This window comes from Haliotis rufescens, unplaced genomic scaffold (genome assembly GCF_023055435.1).
Source record: "Haliotis rufescens isolate VD_foot unplaced genomic scaffold, xgHalRufe1.0.p SCAF_13, whole genome shotgun sequence".
NCBI lineage: Eukaryota > Metazoa > Mollusca > Gastropoda > Lepetellida > Haliotidae > Haliotis > Haliotis rufescens.
Window position 1 is genome coordinate 1,665,664 of NW_025963813.1, and position 27,717 is coordinate 1,693,380.

The following is a 27,717-nucleotide window of genomic DNA, read 5'->3' on the forward strand; positions in this document are numbered from 1 at the left end:
TTCTTCGCAAAACTAAAATTCAACTCAATCCTTCACTTGTTTTTCTGTCACAATGTTTATTGATTATTACCTGCGAAATATATTTCAATTAGTCATCGAGATAAATTTCAATTAGCTACACCTTACACCTGTTGTATTCTGAATTGATCGTCTATGCAATCGTATTTCTATGGATCTATAATACACAGTCTGTTACTCAGTTTTATTTCGCTTATTGACTTTCTACATAGGTGTACAGGGACATTTATTTTACATGCAAAGAACATGTTATTCAGGAAAATATAATTACATGATATGTGTTTAAGAACACACAAATAATTATTTATTCAAACACCTCTTCCTTTAAAAAACATATATATTAACACACACAAATGGTTTTTACAAACAATAGTTGATTTTATGCTTCCAAACAAACCACACGCAAGCTATTGTTGAATTTTAAAATATAGCCAAGGTAAATGTATCTACAATCATATTTAATCACAAATATCGTTCTGTTCTATATAAATGTAACAAATGAACTAACCATTTCAGTGGATCTCAACATGGACAAAACTGTTGGAGATGTTCAATGAGTGAATGTTTATTTAATGAAGTAAAAGCGTAGATTCTTTCTTTTGGTAAATACATGTAGCTGTACATCTTATAGATGTTCCAAGACAAAATAATATAATAATATCTACCTATATACCACTTTATAGTGTCTCAGATCGCGGTATGTAAAGAAAACTTGGTGCTCAAAGTGAAGCCCTTTTCCCTCTACATTGATGATACATCTGTGTGTTTAAAGTTGATTTTGACAGCCCGGGCCAAGTCGGACCCACCACAAGCCAAACACTTTTGATAAGAGACTATGTTGAGAATGTAGAGGGGAAAGGGCTTCACTTTGAGCACCTTGTTTTCTTTAAAAACCGCGATCTGAGACACTATAGAGAGATATTTAGGTAGATATAATACTAATCTATAGGTGTGAATCCATTTCATGTTACATCTGTGAGGTTTAAGTTGATTTTGACAGCCCGGGCCAAGTCGGACCGAACACTTGTGAGACTGTTGAGAGTATAGGGAGAAGAGGTCTACTTTAACCAACGTTACTGCTTTATACACGATGAACTTTGACATTATTAAGTGGTATTTACATAGATATAGTACTATCCTATAAATATAAACGCTATGCCGACAGATGGAAATTTGTATCGCGATAGCTAGAAGTATTTGATACGTTACAAATATTATTTCGTTTAACGATTGCTCTTTTACATGTTACCTAGATCAGCGACGCTTACACACAGCTCCACTTTCTGGATTTCAAGCGATTTACTCCGAAATACCTAATTACGCTTCACGTTTTTGGTTGGTGATTGTTCATTAATGTCATGTGTGTATGTTGCATCAATAATATGTAGGTATGATCGCCGATAATGAAGTAATTAGCCAATAACACTTTGGCCCGTCTTGGCCCAGCCCGGCCCGACTTTTAGGCAATGACAATAAATTGACTGCTTATTGCAAATACTCATGTCAGTGGGGAAAGAAGCTGTGCGCCCAGTGTTCACTACCAAAACAACTCCTTACATTAATTTCAAACCACAGAACTGATATTGTTCATTCCCCCTCCCTTCCCCACCTCTATAGTTGTGATACATTTTGGCGACTCACCCCTCCACCACCCTCCACTCTCCTCTATTGCTGTTTTTATTTATCCCTCCTCCCCACTCCAAATCCCCCCCCCCCCCCCCCCCCCCCCCCGCCGCATACATCAGCATGTCCAGTGATCCTTACCAACATGGTTACCATATATTCAGCTGAGAAAGAACATGGTGTGTGATTGAGAATGGACTGTATAAAGAGTATACGTTTAACCCGCGTTTTGTAATATTCCAAAAATATATCATTTACAGCCGTGAGAGTTTGTATTGACCCTGTTAGGCAAGACGAGCAACGCTTTAACATTTACCACACGCCACCCTTGTACCTTCTTTAAACTACATGTATATCTATCTGCCTTAAGTTAAAAGCAGTGTACATGTATTATTGTCACATGTAGTTGTAGGGCATATGCAGCTTGCACTATTTCCAGGTCGATGTTGAACTGCTGTGGGCACTGCTATTATTCTTTGTCCAATGAAGTTGAAAATCGATATCAACGACTACTCAAATAGTGTCTCTGTGATCATGCAAGCGGTTTAGCTTGGAAGACTGCTTCAATATTATTAAGGTATTTTCCTATCTTGGGCAACATTGGGTACATCTTACTTCAGCGAACTGACACAGACTTGTGGTTCACAACGCCGTGGGAAGTTGCATGGGAAGAAGACAGTAGATATGAGGCTGCTCCTAACATCATTGTTGATTACCAGCCTTCTGTCAGTGTTTGTCTTGTTTAAATATGCTCAAAAATCTGTACACGATCTGGAGTTAGCGCAAAGCCTGTCTATGATGACGTCAGCTCTTGGATTTACACAAGATATCGATGCACATCACCAAACGCAGATCCAACACATAAGCCGGACCAAAGGGCGAAACTTAGATAGAAGCAATTCTGAATCTCAAACGGGATTCCAGAGAGTTGGAGACACTCTCAACACGTATGTGTATTCGGCAATATACGACGACATTGAAGTCCCTATAATCAGGGTAATAGCATTGGTTAGACATATCCAGGATGCGAGGAAACTGCCATCATTTGTATGCACGTACTTCAATGGTTCTGGACAAGCTTCTCCGGTCACGTACAGGGGAATATTGCAGTATATGCAAAAGCCTAATTTGGGATACAGGTAGGTTTTACTTTGACTTGTATGGCATGTAGGGTGTCGTGGTCACAGCATGCACAAATAAAGACAACGCATCTTTAAATGTAACAATTTCAATTATGCACAATGAGAATGTAAGTTAGGAACAGAGGGACAAAGAATATTTTGAATATTTCGAAATTAATCAGTTGTTTGGTTGATATGATCTTTGAAACATTTGAATGTAATTTATTGTTCAAAGGCAACTGCCATATAACATAATGTAAGTCGACAAGTTCTCCATCGTTAATTAATTTCAAATCTTTATGTGACCAAGTACAGCAGCGGAACACGATTACTGGACTTTCAAAATTCTGTATTGAAACATCGAACCCGGTTTAGTAAATATTTGTAATGAAATATGAATAATTCTGAACAAAAAAGACATATATATGCACTATAAGTGGAATTCTAAAGGTGTTGGCTGAATTCTAAACTTACTCACCCACTGACCCACCGCCACCTCCCTCCACCACCACCACCGCCTTTTCTATGTTTGGAACAACAAAAAGATTTTAGACGCGCTTCTTTCAATGTCGATCTTGTTCACCTTTTACGAGCGCTTCTTTGGGTGTCCCCCTCCTCCCCGGAAACAGGTGTGCCGCCATCTTGGATGCGCACGCAGGACCCACAATGCCCTGCGCAAACCGAAACCGCAAGTGACGTCATCAGAGGTCACGTGACCCCACCGACCAATCAGAAGCTAGGAGCGGTTCCAGAGTCCGGCACACAACTACTACAACAAAGTGAAAATTTAGAGAAATTATTTTAGGAAAAGGTTAACTTGTGCTGTGTCTGTTGACTTTTATTGACTCGTAAACAGCGCGCAGTACTTTCATTCGTTGCGGGGTGTGAGCGATTTATTCTCCCGCCAGGAGATTTATTTCCCTTTCAGGCGGGATACACGGTATTTTATCAATGAGGAAATAACCTTTTCAACAAAAATAAAGTAAACACAGTTTAAACACAGCTGTTAGAAATGACATGGCTGTAGAAATTAAGATACTAAACTTCAGATGGAAGTTTTGAAACTTTCGTAAACATTTGGTTTGGTTTAAGTAACAACTACTGCAACTTCATGGTAATCAAAGTGCTATTGACTTTCTTATGTCCAGCATGTTACATGTCTTCAACAATGCTTTGGCAATACTGGAAAAGTGCGAAAGGGAGAAGTGACATTTTTATTTGTTCAATGGCATTAATAAACAAAATAAAAACTTCAAACAAAATATGTCTACTTCAGCATATGTGAAAATACCCAAACCAATTGAGAAGATTTATACAAGCATGTATTCGAAAATAGTCCAAGTGTATATTTATTTATTTATTTATTTATTATTTATGATTTTTTATATACATGTTTTTTTCTATATATATTCATGATGTCTTGTGGGCCCTTCGATGCCTGGTGTGCACAAAGTAGTGCTGTATTTCTATCTTTGTATTAATGTGCACAGGACACTGTATGTTTAAAGCATCAACACGTCACCATGACGTCATCAACCCAAATGTGAAAATCAAGTCAAGGAACGATACGATCGGAAAGTTTGCCACCGCACGGAAAGTGTGCCGCCGCAAACTCGATTTTACATGTTAGGGATATAATTTATATCCACTTTATGGCCGTGGTCATTTTGCTTTGACGTATTGATGAGGCAGCTCATGGATCACTGCTCACTGCTCACTGATCGAGAATTGATTACTGTAGGTCAAAGAAACTTTGCCATCCTCAGGGTGGAGTAGAGTTTGTGCATACCTTGTGATGAATCTACACTTCTGGTCTTAACATGTGGCGGGTATGTTATTTGCTTTCTAATGATAGAAATATTATATCTCATTAGTATTATGACACTCGATGTCCAAGTACAAAGCAAATACTAGTAGTATGTATGGGTATAAAGTTCACTCCACTAAGTTTTGGTCCAGTTGTCACCTCTTTGTAAAGTAGTGAACTGTGAAAACCATGTTTGTTTGTTTGTTTGTTGTTTAACGACACACTCAGTAATATTCTAGCTATATGACGGTCATTCGAATGGTCAATCCTTCTGTTCCCTATTTTACAGTTGTTTTATTTTTCAGGTACCATTCTGGATTTATTAAGTGTGGGTTTCCCAAAGACGGATGGCCAACAGCAGTAAGGATTAGTGGAATCATTACTACAAAGGCTTGCAACATGCTGAGAGTTATCTATCCTTTGAAGAAGAAAAGACAGCTTACAAGATGTTTCTCAGCACTTCATTCAAATTTCAGCAACACATTACAGCTTATACAGACACTTGAAATCAGCCTCATGTTCGGTGTTGAACATTTCATTGTTTACAATTACAGTATACACGAATCTGCTATGAATGTTTTAAAACATTATCGTAATTTGGGAGTTTTAGAAATCTTGCCATGGGATGTACCTTTAAACCGATCTGAGATTTATTACTTTGCACAACTTGCTGTCATTCAAGAGTGTATGTACAGAAACTTGCACGTCTCCGAATTTATACTGACTGGAGACACGGATGAAGTCTACATACCAAAGGTGTATGCCAATACTTTAGACATGATCGTTGACAACTTGAAAGGTCGACCATCGTGTTCTTGTCTGCTTGTCCGAAATACCTTTTTCCCTGTGAACCTTCAACCTCATACGGGGAATTTCACTCTGAAGCAAGAAGCAAGAAGACTCAATCTCACCTACCTGTTGTACACAAGTCATTTAATAATCAACAATCCTGGCAAAAGATCAAAAGTGATCATCAAACCAACAGGTGTTGAGATCGTCGGAACACACACTGTTAAAAAATTTCGGAAAGGACACAATGGTTGCATATGTCAGTATTCTCGGTGCCTTCTGCACCACTACCGTATTGTACCACCAAAGGAGTGGGGTTCCGTCCGAGCAACAGACGACACGTTGCTGAAGTATTCTGAAAAAATTGTTCAACGTGTGATCGAGAGAATAACCCAGTTAAACCTGGATAAACAGACCGGGACGTTTAAAGTTTGAAACCATAATGTTATGATATTGATATGCTCCGAATCTAACAAAGAATATCATTGTCATATTTTATTCAACTTCCATGTCTTCTGAGAGTGTCGTCACACATTCGACAAAATGCTGGAATCGATGTACCGTTGTACAAAGCGATCTTAGCGCTAAGGTGATCGTAACTTCCATACCTTAACATAGACTTAACACAGTCGTAGCGTTTGTGCAACGGCGCTCAGTGCCTTCAGTGTGAGGAGCTAACACTTGACCAACAAGGCTCCCCCATCACCCATGTCAAATTCTTTGATAACAAAACCGATCACGTCTTCAAGTTCATAACATATTTCGGTGGATATAAAAAATATGTTGCGTGTTTGTGTTTCAGCAAAACTCGTGTAATAAAACTGACTGCTTCAGCAAATGAAAGATAGCTTGAGATGTATTTGCAAATACAATGTTACAGTTGGTAGTTCTTAAAAGACTGGGGGGAAATTGGAAAGCATGAAAGCGTAGGAGTAAAAAATTGGCTCCTCGTGCCACTTTGGTGAAACCCACAAACTAGAATATGGTGCGACAAACCAAGAAATATAATCAGGACTAATCAGGATTCGAACCAACACGCCTTAGGGAGGCAACGTTGCGCAGGGAATTTGATGGTATTAGGGATTCAGGGGTAAGGAATGAGATACATTTCATGGTATTCGGGATTAAGGGTTGAGGAATGAGAGATATTTGATTGTATTAGGGATTCAGGGGTAAGGAATGAGAAACATTTGATGGTATTAGGGATTCAGGGGTGAGCAATGAGGGACACTTGATGGTATTCGGGATTCAGGGGTGAGCAATGAGGGACACTTGATGGTATTCGGGATTCAGGGGTGAGCAATGAGGGACACTTGATGGTATTCGGGATTAAGGGTTGAGCAATGAGGGACACTTGATGGTATTAGGGATTCAGGGGTGAGCAATGAGGGACACTTGATGGTATTCGGGATTCAGGGGTGAGCAATGAGGGACACTTGATGGTATTAGGGATTCAGGGGTTAGCAATGAGGGACACTTGATGGTATTCGGGATTCAGGGGTGAGCAATGAGGGACACTTGATGGTATTCGGGATTCAGGGGTGAGCAATGAGGGACACTTGATGGTATTCGGGATTCAGGGGTGAGCAATGAGGGACACTTGATGGTATTCGGGATTCAGGGGTGAGCAATGAGGGACACTTGATGGTATTCGGGATTCAGGGGTGAGCAATGAGGGACACTTGATGGTATTCGGGATTAAGGGTTGAGTAATGAGGGACACTTGATGGTATTAGGGATTCAGGGGTGAGCAATGAGGGACACTTGATGGTATTAGGGATTCAGGGGTGAGCAATGAGGGACACTTGATGGTATTAGGGATTCAGGGGTGAGCAATGAGGGACACTTGATGGTATTAGGGATTCAGGGGTGAGCAATGAGGGACACTTGATGGTATTCGGGATTCAGGGGTGAGCAATGAGGGACACTTGATGGTATTCGGGATTATTTTAAGGAACACCGGGATTTGTGTTCCTCATAATAAAGAAGTTGACATCCATAAATTGTCTTCCTTATGTTACAACTGGTCTGCAATGTGGCCATCGTCCCGAGGCAAGGGAGGTTACTTGCTGTAAAAACCCAGATTCCACCCTATTCGTGACCAACTCGTGTTATTCCGGGACAAGCCGAATAGCGACTCATGCCCCCCTCGTGGCCATTTATGCGACCGGGTTCCATCTTAGCGCAAACGGGCATACCTAAAACAATTGTCAAGTTGTTGCGTAATGGTTCACACATTTTCCCCGTATATTATATACATTTCAGATGCAATTTAAAGCACATCAGGACGTGCGGAATTATACAGTATGATTGAACACATTTAACTGTGTCTTTGGTATATTTAAGATGCAAGACATATGTAAAATCAAAAATTATTTCTGAGGGATTCTTTGACGAAGAACTTGAAATCATACGCGCATTCTGATTGGTTTGTCGTATTTTCGCACATAACATTCATCGATAGGGGGACGAGTCTTCTTGCAGGTTACGGAAAGGGGCGAGTGGTGACGAATGATTCCGACCGTGCCGAACTAGGCTGGAATTCCGGAGTTATTTATTGGCTGGACAAACGAGTCTATGCATAGCCGTTTTCCGGATCGTAAACAACACGGATTTCAACATGCAAATTTCGGTCCACTGCAGGATTTGCAAAGCATGTGTACTGTCAAATGGACATCGACAGATACCTGTCAAATCGTTTTATGTTTTTGATGGTCAATAAGAAGTACATAGAAGGGACATAACTCGTAATAGGCATTGATCGAGTCACGAAATTCCAGCCTAGTTCGACAAGGGTGGGGGGCGGTCGGGTAGCCTAGTGGTTAAAGCGTTCGCTCGTCACGCCGAAGACCCGGGTTCGATTCCCGACATGGGTACAATGTGTGAAGCCCATTTCTGGTGTCCCCCGCCGTGATATTGCTGGAATATTGCTAAAAGCGGCGTAAAACCATACTCACTCACTCACTCGAATTTTATATGTATCAACATTTCGCATGTAATACAGATGGAGCCTCAACCTACGTGTCTCCTTCGGCTGTTTGTCTAAATAATTCAAATTGTATAACTAAACCTTACATGTCCACTGCCAGGCAGTTACTACGTCACGCCTAAGTGACGTCACTTGTACCGTATCCATGGTTACCTTGTAAATCGCAGAAACCTGTATAAATAAACCTTACATGTCCACTGCCAGGCAGTTACTACGTCACGCCTAAGTGACGTCACTTGTACCGTATCCATGGTCACCTTGTAAATCGCAGAAACCTGTATAAATAAACCTTACATGTCCACTGTCAGGCAGTTACTACGTCACGACTAAGTGATGTTACTTTATCAAATGCATGTTCCCCAAGTTAATGGCATATAAACTCATCGTATTGTTGTTGCTGTACACGTGTGCATGCTCCTCTGTAACAGTGCCCCTGGGTGAATCGGGTACATGACAGTGTGACAGAGGGCACACATAAATTCGAATCGCGTGGATACAAAACACATGTTTGTATGTTTGTTTGTTGTTTAATGCCGCACTCAGCAGTATTCGAGCTATATGGCGGCGGTCAGTAAATAATTGAGTCTGTACCAGACAATCCAGTGATTAACATCATTAGCATCTACTATAGCATGCATCAACCAAGTCAGCGAGCCTGACCACCCGATCCTGTTAGTCGTTCTTACGACACAGTTGCCTTTTACGGCAAGCATGGGTTGTTGAAGACAAATTCTAAACCCGATCTTCACGGGTTTATTGGTCTGACATATGAGTGCTGTGATGCAAAATGCATACCGAGATTACGAACCATTATTCCACATTCATTTTGTAGTTATATGACGCCCAGTTTATTCCGGACGGTGTCCCTTCCCCAAAGAAATTGTCCGGATTAACGGATGTCCGGATTAACGGACCTCCGCATCAACAGATCTTCGGATCAGGATTAACAACGTACTGGTTATTAGTTCTGTACCTGTAGCTATAAAGCCGTTCTCAAAAGTATTTATCAGGAATGTGAGGTTTGCGGATTAACAGGTTCCAGATTTATGAGGTTTCACAGTACACAATGTACCGATGGAAACATCACAGTTTACATGTACGCCCTCGGTGTGAATAAAATATGGCAAGAGTCTGGGGGACATATGCACTAACATGCCGGATAAAGAGTAAAATCCCTTTAAAGCTTGCAGGATCTGCATAATTATACAATTGAGCTACGCCTTTAGAAAACGTTATGTAAGGTATCAGATTCATTTATATGATTGATATTAACACTTTGTTCATTTCAACAACTGGATTTAGACTTTTTACAACGCTATATGCATGGGGGAGGCTTAAATGTATTGGGGGGCACGGGTGGCCCTGTCGTCTAAGGCGCCGCGATTCGCTGTGCAGAGTTGCGTCCCTTAGGCACGCCAGAAACCTATGATTGTGGGTTCGAATCCCGGTTCGCCCCGATTATGTTTCTAGGTTTGTCAGCACCATACCCGTGCTCGTGGGTTTCACTGAAGTGGTAAACGTCTGAGACCTGCATCACTTCGGGCTTTCCTCCCACATTAAGCTGACACGCCGTGATATAACTGGAATACTGTTAAAAGCGGCGTTAAACCAAACTCACTCACTCACTCACTCACTCACTTAAATGTATTGACAAGGCTGAAGTTTTCAGGAAGAACTTTTCTAAAATGCGAACATGAGTAACTGTGACACAAAGCTGATTTTCTCAGATGTAGATAAAGACGGATTGTTCATTTTTCTCTTTTGTTTTGTGGTCGACCCTTTAACCCATTTAGTGCTACTGATTAGTCGTCCAATTAACTTCAACAATCGAAGGCAATTTTCACAATCGAGCGCAAACAATTATTCTCAACTTCCACTCTTTGTTGAGCTTCATCACTTCTCACTACTACGTAGTTTGAGAGAAAAATGAGAACGTTTGAGGCAAGTGTCTTTTTAGAAAAAAATAAGTGCTGAGGTATTTATTTGTGTTTCTTTATGTTAGGTGTAATCTAGTTTTACTGAACTTTGCATTGAAAAACAAAAGATTATTACATGTATTAATCATGATTTTCCAAACAATTACTTAATAAATAGTAATGCTTGACCATGTCCAAAAAAATTTTGTGTGAGAGTGAGTGGATGAGTTTAGGTTTACGTCGCTTTGTAGAGTATTTTCACTCACTCACTCACTCACTCACTCCGAAATCGGCCAACTCGGCCCATCCCCTCCTCTAATGTTCTCACACGACACGTCGGTGACCTCGCTCATATGCTGTTTGGGCACATCTCTCATGAAAGTGTGACGTCACCATGACCGACCAAGGTACGTGTTTTCGAGTTACTGTGACAGTATCATGTCGATCTTGTCATATTGAAAGTTGAGTGAATTCAACGATCGATCGAAATTAGGAGGTATGACGGTAACCCTCGCAAGAAACTATGCTAAATAATGTTATTTTCATAATGTTGTACAACAGATAAGAAATGCTTTTGGAATATTTGCAGGTCAAGCGATAAGGCTGAAGCTAAATCTCAGATATACGTTCATTCTCTCGGTCCACACAAGACAACATGACGGTGGTTTATATTTCTGAGTGTGTGGATCGTGGGTTTAATAACTCGAGAAACCACAGTGACCCTGGACTTAATTCTGAGTGTGGATCGAGGGTTTAATAGCTAAAGAAATCATAGTGACCCTGGTGTTAATTCTTAGTGTGGATCGAGGCTTTAATAGCTAAAGAAATCATAGCGACCCTGGTGTTAATTCTGAGTGTGGATCGAGGCTTTAATAGCTAAAGAAATCATAGTGACCCTTGTGTTAATTCTGAGTGTGGATCGAGGCTTTAATAGCTAAAGAAATCATAGCGACCCTGGTGTTAATTCTGAGTGTGGATCGAGGCTTTAATAGCTAAAGAAATCATAGTGACCCTGGTGTTAATTCTGAGTGTGGCTCGAGGGTTTAATAGCTAAAGAAATCATAGCGACCCTGGGTGGGCATGGGGCATGGGTGGCCCCGTCGTCTAAGGCGCCGCGATTCGCTATGCAGAGTTGCGGAGAGGGAGGGCAGGGGCGGAGGGGGAGGGGTGGTGGTTTTGTATCGAGATTAGATATGTAATATCATCTACAGAAACGGATATTTTTTACATATTAAACTATGAGCCTGACCCCCCCCCCCCCCCCCAACAATGTAATATTGGGGTTGGCAATTTCTTTTTCCTTCAACAGTGTGAAGCATAATTATATTTTTCAGGAATTTTCGAATTTTAATGGTTTGTTTGTTAAAAGGTATCAGTACTGTGATAACACATTGTAATTATGTTTCTCTTCAACTTTATGACAATGATAATATTAAGATCGTACCTTCCATGTGGCAGCTGCAAGATATCCTTGGACGTGTACCAGACAGGGATATCCACATTGGACAAGAACATGTGTTCCTCCAACAGGTTACGTAATGGCTTTACGGGGAAGGCGGGATACTTGTGCATCTCGCCGTGTTGTATAACTGTCATAGACAGCTGTGACATGTCATGAGTGAGTAAGTGTGGTTTTACGCCGCTTTGAGCAATATTCCAGCAATAGCAGTGAGTTGGGTTTAACGCCGCTTTTAACAGTATTCCAATTATATCGCAGCGTGTCAGCTTAATGTGAGAGGAAAGCCCGAAGTGATGCAGGTCTCAGACGTTTACCACTTCAGTGAAACCCACGAGCACGGGTATGGTGCTGACAAACCTAGAAACATTGGAACCCACAACCATAGGTTTCTGGCGTGCCCAAGGGACGCAACTCTGCACAGCGAATCGCGGCGCCTGAGACGAGTGGGCCACCCGTGCCCCCTCCACAAATATCAGGGCGGGGACACCAGAAATAGGGTTCACACATTTTACCCATATCGGGAATCGAACCGGGGTTTTCGGCGTGACGAGCCAAACCTTTAACCACCACCCGACCGCCCCAGAAATATCATGATCGAGGTCCATTATTGATTCGATGTTCTCGAAATGTGTACTGTGCAATATTATATACAAGTACTTGCAGTTTCCCTCAGACAAGGGTTCTGTATAATACTTGAATTTGAACTTGTTCTTTCAGGTTTACTTTCGGGGCGGTCGGGTAGCTTAGTGGTTAAAGCGTTCGCTCGTCACGCCGAAAACCCGGATTTATTGTTGACCAAGCTGATATATTTGAACAAATGAACTTAGATGCTCTTAGAGATCCAAGTGCTATCCCCACTGTCCGGGGTACGAGTCATCAGAAAAGTTACAATGAAGCTTATTGTGTCATAAAAAAACAGACAATACAATGATATCATGTATTATGTGTCATGGAGCAGTATTAACATAAGTGATTCGCCAAACCATTTTCATATTTTTATAAAGACGTTTAAAGCACACAGCAAATTTAGGCGCCTTAGCAGGGGTGAAACTACCATTGTAGCAAAAAAAGCAAATGTTTACACCGAAGAAAAAGCCCAATTTTTGTTAACACCTAAAAATCGGAAGATGGTAGATGGTATGTGACGAAAGCTGACCGCGCTCACACAATTAGTTTCAAATAACTGCTCGCGTTAAAATAAAAAAAACAAAAAAAAACGCCACATATTACGAATGAACATGTAAAAACACATAAAAGTAATATTATCGATTCGTTTTAATGTTTAAATTTCATTTATCATCATAGATGTTTCTTGAATGAAAGTCGGATAGTGTTGTGAAACACGTATAGATTATATAACTTATAAAAAAATTATAATAAAAAATTACCAATAAACTCCATAAACGGTCCCAAAATGCAGGAAATAGTGTTTAAGGGCATCTCTCATTTTTAAAAATTAGCGAGTCCTCATAAAATTAATTTGCTTTCACTTAAGATTAGCCTCGTTGCGCCTCTGCTCAGACGGTAGGGTCACTCTGTTACTCCGAGTATATGCATTCCCCTTGTTCTTCACAGAATTTATCATCTGTCTGATTCTCTGTCTGGCGAGTGATGCATGCGTCACCGGGAACACCTGTCCTGACACAAGTAACCCGGATGTTAAACACTTTGACATCCGCATACCGGAAACTGAAGTCCCTGACTCGGAAACGACCTACGTGTGTCAACAGTTCAAGGTTGTTGCCTGTTCTCACTTCATTTTCAAATCATTGTTTTATTTTAGTCCCCATATGGTGGAGAGACACCTAGCGTCGTTTGCCTTGAAGGTCCTGAGTAAAATGTGTCCCTTTTCGACTTATTCCAAGTAATCATAGGATTCAATTTGATCGTGTACCGACCGTGATGGGTTCCTTTGTTTTAATGCATCAAAGCTTCACCTGTACTCGCAACGATTCAATTTTTTGGACTTTTCAAAAAGTTATTTTTCAAGCCAGCTTGATTAACGTCTAATAAAGTAGACGGTTTCATATAAAAAAAAAAACATGTTGGGGGTTGTTGCAGGCGTTTCTAACCACAGTGAATATTTATGAGATGTTTCAGTATAGAGAGCGAGTGAAAAGGGTTTAACACCCTTTTGAACAGTATTCCAGTTATATCACGGCGTGTCAGCGTGATGAGAGGCGAAAGCCCGAAGTGATACAAGTCTCAGGCGTTCACCACTTTGGTGAAACCCTCTATGATGGGCATGGTGCTGCCAAAACTAGAAACATAATCGGTGCGAACCGAGATTCGAACCCCACCGCCCCTCTGACTGGAACAGCACGTGTTCCCAGCCTGAAAGAACATCGTCGTCCCTGGTGTGGAATGCACGAAGCAACACTTGTAACAGTCTATTTTATACCTCCAGAACAGTGTTTCAAAATAAACTAGTGTCCAAAAGAAACGATACCAACTTATTTTCAAAATTTTTTTTACTAAGTGAATTGTCAAGTATGAAAACATGCCAATTCGTATTGCACATCCCAAACACAGCATAGTCGATAAAAAATACCGGGAACACGTGATCACTTCCGGGAAAAAACGTAAATTTCGTGAAAGTGACATTTCCCTCTCTAGCATGTTCTGCACGTGCAGAAAAACTGTATAAAACGGCTGATCAGACACGTTAATATCACAGCAACAAAAAGAACTCAAGATTTGCCACGTTTGACAGCCATCGAGAGAGACAGAGCCGTTGGAATGGTCCAACAAGGAGCGTCACACGTCGACGTCGCTAGAAGGTTGGGCTGCGCACGCATCACTATCACCAGGTTGATGCAGCGGCTACGTCAGACAGGTCAGACGTCACACAGGCCCAGGAGTGGAAGACCACGAGTAACCACGCCCCGTGAAGATCGTTACATCCGGGTATTACACCTGAGGAACCGCACCGTAACAGCGACGTCCACGGCGGCTACAGCACTGGGACACAGGATCAGTCGACAGACCGTCTACAGGAGACTACGGCAGTATGGTATCCGGCCACGTCATCCCTACCGCGGACCGCTCCTGACGCCTCGACACCGGAACAACAGACTGATCTGGGCCAGGCGAGTTCGACGTTGGCAACGGCGGGACTGGGCACGTGTTATGTTCTCTGATGAGAGCAGATTCCTCATCTTCAGAAACGATGGACGGCAGATTGTATACCGACGATTTGGTGAACGTTTGGCGCCTAACTGTATCCAACAGGTCCGGCCGTTTGGAGGTGGAGGGTTAATGGTTTGGGGTGGCATATGTGGTGACGTCAAAACGATGCTTGTCGTAATTCGTGGAAACCTGAATGCACAGCGTTATCTTGATGACATCCTACGGCCTGTTGTGGTGCCCTTTATTCAGCAACATCCTCGTGAACTCCTTTTCCAACATGACAATGCAAGGCCACACACAGCAAGATTGACACAGAACTTCCTTGCCATCGCCAACGTACAGGTTTTGCCATGGCCCGCATGTTCACCGGACATGAATCCCATCGAGCACTTATGGGACCACCTCGATCGGCAAATCCGACGTCGCCGTGTGCCTCCAGTCAACGTCCAGGACTTGGAACGATGTCTCCTCGAGGAATGGCAACGCATCACTCCCAACGTCATCAGACGTTTGACGTCATCAGTCCGTAGGCGTGTTCTGGCATCTGTTGATGCTCACGGTTGACATACCCGCTACTGACTTGACTTTGAGACGTGTGGTGTGACATTTCCCGTTGTTTCTGTGATCAGTGCTCTAACGAAATGTTCATTTTTCGACCCCACCCATCTTTAAAGGCTTGTCATATTGGTTGTACAGATTTTATTGAAATGAAATTTGTGTACAGATGTTGTGAAAGGATTTCTCAAAAGCATAACACCAATCCTAAACTTCTGCATTGTTTAGTTTTTCTTTTATGTCGTTGCAAACAGGTGGTATCGTTTCTTTTGGACACCAGTTTATATTTGTTTGGTTGCGTTCTGGGTTTTTGTTTGAGATAATGTGAGACATTAGGAACATATAATTACAATATAGTGAAGACTGCTTCACTTTTCCTTCACCTTGTATATGTGTAGGTTCCCGACGAGGAGACATATCACGCAGTTGCCTTTGAGCCCTTGATCGACAACCGTGACGTCATGCACCATCTGCTCCTGTTCGGCTGTGCAGAAGATATAGGGGATATGGTGAGAACTTGAACTCTCATGTACACTAAAAGCATACAGAGAGTGACGCTTTGAACAGTATTCCTGCTATATCACGGCGTGTCAGCTTAATGTGGGAGGAAAGCCCGAAGTGATGCAGGTCTCAGGCGTTTATCACTTTGGTGAAACCCACGAGCACGGGTATGGTGCTGACAAACCTAGAAACATAATCGGGGCGAACCGGATCCGAACCCACAATCATAGGTTTCTGGCGTTCCCAAGGGACGCAACTCTGCACAGCGAATTCCAGTGACACCTTTGACGATGAGGCCTCCGTGCTCCCTATAAAGTATAAGGAGCAAATATCATTTATATAACATAGTTTGAAAAGAAACTGTGCACCACAAAATCAGGCCCGTTTCCTTTCTAGGACTAAACATTGGAATTAGCGCCATGTGTGAAACAGAGATTTACGTCTGCGTAATAAGGGTGGCAATTAACTGTTGTATTGAAACACATTACAAAATTTCATTTGGTCGAGGAATCCGGGTTAGAATAAGTTCCCAGCAACTTATGCTTATTGGACGGGGCGATTTAATGGATCGGGTGGTCAAGCTCGGTGACTTGGTTCATTGCTTGTCACCGTACCCCGACGGCGTTGGTCATTGCTCATAATATCAATCCCTGGTTTTCAGGCCGCCGTTTTACAGCTATATTACTGAACGCAAAGCATAGAACGTCTGTCAAATTTCTGCTGTTAGCTTATAAATATTTCGAGCAAGGACTTCTTGGTAGAAAACCGAAACAAAGCTAAAAATGCACCATACTGTAATTCTCGTGTTGGGATTACGCAGCGCTTGGTAAAGCGTTCGATGTCTACTTTTAAACGGTCTACTCAATCTCACTAAAATCATATCTTAGTTTGTTCAGCGGTAGCGAGAACTAAGATATGATTTTAGTGAGATTGTTTAGCGGCAGCGAGAACTAAGATCTGATTTTAATGAGATTGACGATCTACTGTGTTATCACTGTGTTGGTCGTCTTTGGACACTCCTGCATCAGACGTTTCTTCTCATGATCAGAAGACACGTGTACACAACGTCAACTCTGCTTCCAACTCAGCTTCTTCCATCAATTTATTTTCAACAGAATCCCCATCAGTGCAGTGGTATTGACCAAAGGTGCCAATCGTGGTTGGCGCAGTGGACCGTGGGAGTTAAGGGGCAGGTGTGCGCGCATCCAGGAACTGGCATCCGGTTTGGAAGAGGCTCATATTCGTTTATGTCACTACAGATACACTGGAACAACGCACTGAAAGCAAAGAACATGTCAGGTATGTTTCAGTTTAGTCCTGCTTCAACAGCCACAAGAGGCACAGGAGAAGGTGGGCAATTCTTTGTATAGAGTTACGTCCCTTAGGCGAGGCACAAACCTGCATCACTTGCTCTTATTCCACATAAAGCTGATAAAACTAATTCAGAAATACTGTTCAAGCAGCGTTAAACCCAACCTACTCCCGCACTCAAAGGTCACAATCATATCGCTGTATCGTGTATGTGTGTCCACGAGGACAAACCGTTGGAGCCGCGTGGTCGTCGTAACAGACACATCTGACGTACCAGACCACAGGCTTCCGAAAATGGGCGCTTTTACGTCACGTATTCATGACATGTTGTAAGACTGATCTTCAAAGTCAAAGATACCTCTGGGTGAGTGAGTGAGTTGGGTTTAACGCTGCACTGAACAGTATTTTGGTAAAACTCCCTGAGTATACATGTACCTATGAAAACATGGCTTCAATGTAATTCAAAGCTAGAATGTTTCCAGACGTTCCTTTTGTATACTTTTAGGGACATTTATAAGATGTAAATACATTTATCTGATTAATAAAACTTCAATTATATTTCAGATAATTCGGGCATGCGCGTATACTACACCCGGAAGTTACGTCAGTATGACGCGGGCAACGTTCAAATAGGCCAGACTAACCTTGACATTCCCCCCGGAGCAACCAATCACCCTGAAACTGGTGGTTGTAGTGGAAACTGTACTAAAAACCTCCTGCCACACTCACTATTCCTCACAAGGACATACATACATATGCACTATCTAGGTAAGTTTGTGTGTTAGTTTTTATGACCATAGGGAGCACGGGTGGCCAAGACGTCATTGACGCCACCATTCGCTTTGCAGAGTTGCGCCCCTTGAGCTCGTATGAAACCGTTGATCGTATGTTTTACCAAAGTGGTGGTGGATGCTACAGACTTTAGGATCTTCCAGTATTTTCAGGAAGAAGGTCTTTATAAACCCAATGCCGCAACCCTATATTAGAAAATGATCTCTCACTTTGCATTAGACCAACACTTAGTCTCGAAACATTTTATTTTTTTTAAACAGCAACTAATATAACTTGAAAAGGAGTGCAGTGATATGAGAGATTCGGAACCTGTGGCAAAGCTAGACTTGTTATATTAAGGACTATAGTGCAGTAAGGGGAGGTAGGAAAGGTTCGGGGACTGTGGTTCTGGGACGGAGAGACAGACTGCCCGTTGTTTCAGGAGTACGAGGGGTTCTTGAGGTGCACCGAGACGGGAAGCTGATACAGACTGTCGCCGAAGACCCTATGTATCAGTATCAGCTGTCGCCCATCCACGTGCACAGCACACCCGTGGAGATACAGCCAGGTGATGCAGGGTTGTATCGTGAGGGAGGGAGCATAACGCCGCTTTGACCACTATTCAGTTATTTCACGGCGTGTCATCTTTACGAAGGAGGAAGCAGGCTGTAGACGTTTACTCATTATGGTGAAACCAACGAGCACATTTCCAGTATTATAGTCTGCCTCAATCTGAGATTCGAACCCAGGACGATAAGGTCATGGCAGCTGAGGGGTGCTAAGCCTTGACCCATTGTACAATCCGAGACTGCTTAAAACACTGATAGTCCTGACCCTCGTTAATCTGGAATACACGTTTTCCTGGATGATAATTGGTGGGAACGCCAATATGAAACTAAAGCCATATTACAGCATGCTCGTTTATCCGGAAATATGTTAATGTTGGCGATTTGACATCATACGGTTTTGTCCGGATTAACGGGGTTTCACTGAAAATTGAGAGGGTACTGTCGCGTCTGCTTGTATTTGGTTGATTATTGAAAATATGATAATAATATTATGGATTGTGCTGTTTCAGGAGACGAGATGCGACTTACATGTTACTTTGACACGAAAACAGGAGACAGACACCGCAATCATCACGTGTACAACGGTGAAGGATCAAGCGTAAGTGAGCGAGTGAGTGAGTGTGTACGGTTTTACGCCGCTTTTATCAATATTCCAGCAATACCACGGCAAGCGACCCAGCCATGTGGGGAACGGAACTCTAGCCTCCGACTGGACGAGAGAATGCTCTAACCACTCTGGCAGGATCTTTGTAATTATTCATCGCTTGACGATGATTAAGAAATGACGAATGAGTGGGTGACTTTGGTTATACGCCATTTTGTATTTCAGATATATCACGGCGTGTTAACTTGATGTAAGAAAAAACGATTACCAGTTTGTTGAAACCCACGAGCACAAGTATGGTGCAAACAAATATATAAACATCATTCGAGTCCACGAGTGTATCTGCAAAGCGAATTGCAGCACCTGAGGCGCCTGGGCCACCCATGCCCTCTATGATCGTATAGACTATAGACTTGTGGCACGCCACGCCACGCCACGTCCCGTCTGTGTGGGGCGGTCGGGTAACCTAGTGGTTAAAGCGTTCGCTCGTCACGCCGAAGACCCGGGTTCGATTCCCGACATGGGTACAATGTGTGAAGCCCATGTAAAAGCGGCGTAAAATCATACTCACTCACTCACGCTGGGATAAAATCGCTGTACATATCTACACCACTAAAACTAGTGAAACTACCAACCCCATGTTTATTGTTTTTGTTATACAAAGCAGTAAAGAAAATGCCTCGTTGTCACCCATCTGTTTAATATTTCAGTCGGAGATGTGTTTTGCCTTCGTGACCTACTACCCGCGTGTAGACGACCTCGACCAGTGTGTCCAGTTTGCTGAGTATGACGTCTGTGGCCAACAAGGAGGTATGTTATGCCCTATCGTTTTCACCACAAAATTTCAATTGTTCTTGGCGTGGTCTCAAGAGGACGAGATGGGATAAAAGAATATTTTGGCGCAAACGTGAAAATACTTGCAATAAAATTATCAGACAATGTCAAATGTTGTTTCTCTTGTGCACATTTGTCATTTTTGATATACGTGATCAAATACATCAGAATGGCAAAAAACGAGTGAAATTGTTAAGTCGTATCACTTTAACATAAAGAATAAGTATAAGCAAATATAAGCTTAAACTATAACTTTAAGCTGTGGTCAGCTTGTTCAGAAATACTGTTCAGTTAATCAGATTTCTTGGCCTATGTGATTAATTGTGTCCAAAACCGCGTTTAATTTAGTTATAATTACTCATTTGAAAACTTTTACATGGGTACACATGCTACATTGGACTGCCGTACATGTACCGGCCAACATGCATACATATGGGTCAGGATACTAACTGGGTTGGCCTTGTGGACTCTTCGTATTTGTCCATAAGCTCCAACTTGGTCCTGAGTGGGAATATAGCCCATATTCGACATACAATACCGTTCCATATTCACCGACTTACTACAATATCATTAGTCTCCAACATACAACAATATCATTCCATATTCTCCAACATACTACAATATCATTCCATATTCTCCAACATACTACAATACCATTCCATATTCTCCAACATACTACAATACCATTCCATATTCTCCAACATACCACAATATCATTCCATATTGTCCAACATACTACAATACCATTCCATATTCTCCAACATACTACAATACCATTCCATATTCTCCAACATATTACAATACCATTCCATATTCTCCAACATACTACAATACCATTCCATATTCTCCAACATACTACAATACCATTCCATATTCTCCAACATACCATAATACCATTCCATATTCTCCAACATACAACAATACCATTCCATATTCTAGAATAGGTCTGCAGCAACCCATGCTTGCCGTAAAAGGCGACTGTGCTTGTCGTAAGAGGCGACTTAGGGGATCGGGTGGTCAAGCTCGCTGACTTGGTTGATGCATGTCATCTATCCTAATTGCGTGGATCGATGCTCATTATATTAATCACTGGATTGTCTGGTCCAGACTTGATTATTTACAGACCGCCGTCATAGAGCTGGAATATTAAACAACCAACTAACCAACCAACCATATTCTCGAACGTAGTACAATACCATTCCATATTCTCCAACATACTACAATACCATTCCATATTCTCCAACATACTACAATACCATTCCATATTCTCCAACATACTACAATACCATTCCATATTCTCCAACGTAGTACAATACCATTCCATATTCTCCAACGTAGTACAATACCATTCCATATTCTCCAACATACTACAATACCATTCCATATTCTCCAACATACTACAATACCATTCCATATTCTCCAACATACTACAATACCATTCCATATTCTCCAACATACTACAGTACCATTCCATATTCTCCAACATACTACAGTACCATTCCATATTCTCCAACATTCTACAGTACCATTCCATATTCTCCAACGTACTACAGTACCATTCCATATTCTCCAGGTACAATGTGTGAAGCCAATTTCTGGTGTCCCCCGCCGTGATATTGCTGGAATATTGCTAAAAGCGGCGTAAAACCACACTCAGTCAGTCAGTCCATATTATCCAACATACTACAGTACCATTCCATATTCTCCAACATACTACAGTACCATTCCATATTCTCCAACATACAACAGTACCATTCCATATTCTCCAACGTACTACAGTACCATTCCATATTCTCCAACATGCTACAATACCATTCCATATTATCCAACGTACTACAGTACCATTCCATATTCTCCAACATACTACAATACCATTCCATATTCTCCAACATACTACAATACCATTCCATATTATCCAACGTACTACAGTACCATTCCATATTCTCCAACATACTACAATACCATTCCATATTCTCCAACATACTACAATACCATTCCATATTATCCAACGTACTACAGTACCATTCCATATTCTCCAACATACTACAATACCATTCCATATTCTCCAACATACTACAATACCATTCCATATTCTCCAACATACTACAATACCATTCCATATTCTCCAACGTACTACAGTACCATTCCATATTCTCCAACATACTACAGTACCATTCCATATTCTCCAACGTACTACAGTACCATTCCATATTCTCCAACATACTACAGTACCATTCCATATTCTCCAACATACTACAGTACCATTCCATATTCTCCAACGTACTACAGTACCATTCCATATTCTCCAACATACTACAGTACCATTCCATATTCTCCAACATACTACAGTACCATTCCATATTCTCCAACGTACTACAGTACCATTCCATATTCTCCAACGTACTACAGTACCATTCCATACTCTCCAACATGCTACAATACCATTCCATACTCTCCAACATCAAAGGCTATGATTATACTTCTGTCTATTTCATATAATTAACTGTTCAACGTTAAAAAGTATATTATGTGCAAAACCTCCAAAAGCTTTACGTTTTTATGTATGTGTAGCCCTATTAATGTTCGGTCAAAAATAATCCTCCTGCTAAATATGTTGGTTTGTGTGCCGCATGATGTTCAAGCTGTGCACAGATAATCTCACAATCACGATTGCTGCCCAGTAGAACACGTGAAGATCTCGGTGTTATCTCGACCGCTGGTTACAACTAGTGGTGTACAAACACTGCAAGTTCGGTCATGAGATTGTGATTATTACCTAACATATTGCACAAAATACGTACCTTTTTGCAAAAACAGAGCCGCAGGGCGCTGTAGCTAACCTGACTTAAGAAGTTATAACCTGGTGACACTTCAATATATAGTGGGTTATTGTGAGTGAGTGAGTGAGGTTTAACGTCGCTTTTAACATTATTCCAGTTATATTACGGCGTGTCAGCTTAATGTGGGAGGAAAGCCCGAAGTGATGCAGGCCTTAGACGTTTATCACTTCGGTAAAACCCACGAGCACGGGTATGGTGCTGACAAACCTAGAAACATAATCGGGCTGAACAGGCGTGTCCAGGGGACGCAACTCTGCACAGCGAATCGCGGCGCCTTAGACGACTGGGCCACCCGTGCCCTCTACAGTGGGTTAAAGGATAAATGGTGCAAATGATTCTTTGAAGAATAAAAATAAAGTATTTTTGCAACAGCATTTATGCCAACGATGTGAGGTGTGAATAGTGATGCAATTAACAAATCTCCTTATCTTGTTGTGGTTGTTACATTAATACAATGACGTCACCTGTAACGGTATGTCCTCAGCGGCAGCGAGCACTAAGATCTGATTTTAATGAGATAGGGAATTTACTGAATAGTGACATTCCATACGGCGAACCCGCAACCGATATAATTCGTAGCCATGGAGAATTCGTTGACACTCCGATCCAAACTCGAACTAGGAGATCGCCGACAAAACAAAATAAAATTGAGAAATAGATTTAAATATTGACTTATTACATACACATATTGAATTATTTTGTGGCAAATGTATTTCTAATGTTAAAACGTATCTCGCCCACTCTAAAACCAAATAACAATAAATTTATGATGGAGGATGGTCTGGCGTGTTGATCCAACGATATGTTTCTAACATTTTACTAGCGCTTCACATTCTCTTTATTATGATCATTAAGTGAGTGAGTGAGTACGGTTTTACGCCGCTTTTAGCAAAATTTTAGCTTAATATTCGGAACACGAATTGGTTCTTAAGAAGTTTAGATTATGAACATTTCCGAGGTTTAAACAATTCTAAACATATTTAGGACATAGACAACTTGGTGTTCGCAACGCCCTTTAAATAATCTGACAAAGACTAAACATGTTTTTAAGGCACTGTGACCTCTTAACCGTTCCTAATCGATTAGATGGGGGTACATTATATATCTTCATGAGAAGGAAGATGCATGCCAACTTTCAGTTACATATCGGTACTTCTCTAAGTTGGAAACAAACGTGGCATCGCACGTGTCTATCGGCGATCGAGTTAGATTTACAAATTACTTGGATAATTTGAGTCATTATCAAATAACATTCTAAGATACCCAAAATCAGTGTCGAACAGGGGTACAGCTGAGACGTTTTACAAATGTAGGCAACAGTATACATTGCATAGCAATTAAGCAAGGACTTTTGGCGGAACAGTTTTCATACCTGTGATTGTAGATCTCTGGGGATTGGGGTCTTTTCCCGAATATAGAAAGTTTACTGTCTTTAGCGAGGCGGGTAAATATGGCGACTGGAAACTATAGAAACCGTTACTGATGAAGATTCTCGTCGATAATGGAAAGGAAAAGTATAACTGCATTCATACCTTGCTTTGTTTCAATCACTCGCTGTGTTGGACATCTGCAGGCTACATTTCATAATTTTTGACAGAGTCATGACACTATTGTCCAGGCTTCCCTTTGTTTCATCTCGCCCACTCTAAACCCAACGTTGTAGTAGTTGATGTAGTAGATGGCTATGGCTAGGTTCCCCAACAAATCTAACGCGTAGCGCGTAAGAAATGTTGGAATCACTTTAAAACGTAATTTGACTTGAAAAAGCCGTTTCTAAATAGCGATGGAAATATACAAAATGTAAGGGGCGGAAAGCTCATCATAAACAGGACATGCATTTTAACAAGCCTAAGCAAAGAGTCGTGTTCTGGGTAAGCTCGGTGAAATAATTGCTACATTTTCAAAACTCATTTCAGAAAGGTCGTATGGAGATTGCACATTTCCTCAATTTTTCGGCGAGGCCAGAGAGATTCTTATTCCGGACATCATCGAACATTGTCGGAATGAGACGAAGGAATCCGAGTGCCAATCTGAATGCACCAGAAGTTTGGAAAGCCTTCGCCGACACCCATGCATGAAGGTATTTTCAGTTTCACCTGAAATCAATCCTTAGTCAATCCTTGCGATGAATAACCCAAACTTTTAATTGTTTTTATCTCTTATTTTATTTTCCCATTTAAAACAAATCGAACTGACCCCTTTTTTTGCTCAGATAATGGAAAGGTCCCTTATGTATGGACAGTTCATTTTTAATTATAGGGAGGGAGGGTCAAGACAAATTACGACGTGTATTTGAAAACATATGATACAGTCCTATGACCAATCCGCTCCCATCTAAAACACGGCAATCGTAAGGTCCGAAACACAACTATGACCAAATACATGACCATCGAACAGCCATTTCTTGTTTGTTTCATTATTAATTATCATCAAACGTGGGTGTGTACTTTCGTTCGTCCGGCAGTTTAGCGGTCACTATCTACTCCTGACTTTTGCACAACGTCTGTGATATTAATGTTTTGCCTCGTTATTATCATATTGAAATATTTCTCAACCTTGACACTATTGTTGTTGTGAGAATGAAAATGTATTAATGAATAAGGCTGCACACAATTTGTCTTTTTGCCCTCGGAAAGTGAGTTGTCTCCCCTGGACCGTCAACCATATCCTTCAATATACAATCCATACACTTTTGTGGTATCGATTGAAAAATAGTTAAATGGTTAAACCTTGTTCACTTTAAATTTCCTAAGAATCATTTAAAATCTCTTTAAACATTTCATTTGTAACAACGAAATAATTATCAAAGTCCATTTGTGTATTTGGTAGCAGATTTAAGCAAAACAAAGTATCTCTAATTAATGTCATAACGATATTGTCTTTTTCTATACACTGTTAAAACTGCTTTCACACTCAACAAGCCAGCCATACCCACTCACTGACCAATCTCCTGGCTTCCATTTGTCCATTGCTAATCACCAATCAGTGTCCCTGGCTTCAACAAGCATTTTCTCCATAATGTGTGTTCTCATATTAATGAAGTTGACGCCCATAAACGAAACGTTGTATTCCTCATAATGAAGAAGTTGACATCCGTCAACGAAACGTGTTCCTCATAATAAAAAAGTCGACACCCACAAACGAAACGTTGTGTTCCTCATAATAAAAAAGTTGACATTCATTAACGAAACGTTGTGTTCCTCATAATAAAAAAGTTGACACCCACAAACGAAACGTTGTGTTCCTCATAATAAAAAAGTCGACACCCACAAACGAAACGTTGTGTTCCTCATAATAAAAAAGTTGACATCCATTAACGAAACGTTGTGTTCCTCATAATAAAAAAGTTGACACCCACAAACGAAACGTGTTCCTCATAATAAAAAAGTCGACACCCACAAACGAAACGTTGTGTTCCTCATAATAAAGAAGTTGACACCTGTTAACGAAACTTTGTGTTCCTCATAATAAAGAAGTTGATATCCATTAACGAAACGTTGTGTTCCTCATAATAAAAAAGTTGACACCCACAAACGAAACGTTGTGTTCCTCATAATAAAAAAGTTGACACCCACAAACGAAACGTTGTGTTCCTCATAATAAAAAAGTCGACACCCACAAACGAAACGTTGTGTTCCTCATAATAAAAAAGTTGACATCCATTAACGAAACGTTGTGTTCCTCATAATAAAAAAGTCGACACCCACAAACGAAACGTTGTGTTCCTCATAATAAAAAAGTTGACATCCATTAACGAAACGTTGTGTTCCTCATAATAAAAAAGTTGACACCCACAAACGAAACGTTGTGTTCCTCATAATAAAAAAGTCGACACCCACAAACGAAACGTTGTGTTCCTCATAATAAAAAAGTTGACATCCATTAACGAAACGTTGTGTTCCTCATAATAAAAAAGTTGACACCCACAAACGAAACGTGTTCCTCATAATAAAAAAGTCGACACCCACAAACGAAACGTTGTGTTCCTCATAATAAAGAAGTTGACACCTGTTAAAGAAACTTTGTGTTCCTCATAATAAAGAAGTTGATATCCATTAACGAAACGTTGTGTTCCTCATAATAAAAAAGTTGACACCCACAAACGAAACGTTGTGTTCCTCATAATAAAAAAGTTGACACCCACAAACGAAACGTTGTGTTCCTCATAATAAAAAAGTCGACACCCACAAACGAAACGTTGTGTTCCTCATAATAAAAAAGTTGACATCCATTAACGAAACGTTGTGTTCCTCATAATAAAAAAGTCGACACCCACAAACGAAACGTTGTGTTCCTCATAATAAAAAAGTTGACATTCATTAACGAAACGTTGTGTTCCTCATAATAAAAAAGTTGACACCCACAAACGAAACGTTGTGTTCCTCATAATAAAAAAGTCGACACCCACAAACGAAACGTTGTGTTCCTCATAATAAAAAAGTTGACATCCATTAACGAAACGTTGTGTTCCTCATAATAAAAAAGTTGACACCCACAAACGAAACGTGTTTCTCATAATAAAAAAGTCGACACCCACAAACGAAACGTTGTGTTCCGCATAATAAAGAAGTTGACACCTGTTAACGAAACTTTGTGTTCCTCATAATAAAGAAGTTGATATCCATAAATTCCCTTCCTTATGTGTATCACTTCTAAATGCCTTTCAAAGACTTAAACCTTTGAATTTTAACTGTTTCAGGGCCGGCTCGCGGTGTATGCCAAGCTAAATATGCTGTCTAAGGTGGACGGGTGGAAATGGATCAACCCCTTGTTGAGGAGAGTTGACTGTTGAGGCATGAAGTTTTTAAAAATAAAAAACACGTTGCTGAGGAATGGAAGAAGTATTTTTTGTAATTATCCATTGAAACAGTGTAATGAAGG

The 27,717-nt window shown here is 41.0% G+C and overlaps 2 protein-coding genes across 4 annotated transcripts; both read left to right on the forward strand.

The window, feature by feature from the left end:
- Positions 1-2,181: 2,181 nt before the first annotated feature.
- Positions 2,182-7,558, forward strand: LOC124148619. Its single transcript, XM_046519800.2, has 2 exons — positions 2,182-2,780; positions 4,875-7,558. Exons 1-2 carry the CDS (start codon positions 2,326-2,328, stop codon positions 5,791-5,793), a joined length of 1,374 nt encoding a protein of 457 aa, XP_046375756.1. The 5' UTR covers positions 2,182-2,325; the 3' UTR covers positions 5,794-7,558.
- A 3,015-nt stretch (positions 7,559-10,573) lies between these two features.
- LOC124148606 (dopamine beta-hydroxylase-like) lies at positions 10,574-27,674 on the forward strand. Of its 3 annotated transcripts, XM_046519786.2 has the most exons (11): positions 10,589-10,670; positions 11,722-11,793; positions 13,298-13,458; positions 15,805-15,915; positions 17,023-17,206; positions 17,783-17,986; positions 18,432-18,557; positions 19,068-19,156; positions 19,873-19,972; positions 24,753-24,916; positions 27,536-27,674. In XM_046519786.2, exons 1-11 carry the CDS (start codon positions 10,658-10,660, stop codon positions 27,626-27,628), a joined length of 1,317 nt encoding a protein of 438 aa, XP_046375742.2. In that variant the 5' UTR covers positions 10,589-10,657; the 3' UTR covers positions 27,629-27,674. The 3 variants fall into 3 exon arrangements, with proteins under 3 accessions (XP_046375743.2, XP_046375742.2, XP_046375744.2); XM_046519787.2 differs by lacking the exon at positions 11,722-11,793 and having other exon boundaries at positions 10,574-10,670; XM_046519788.2 differs by lacking the exon at positions 18,432-18,557.
- The last annotated feature ends 43 nt before the right edge of the window (positions 27,675-27,717 follow it).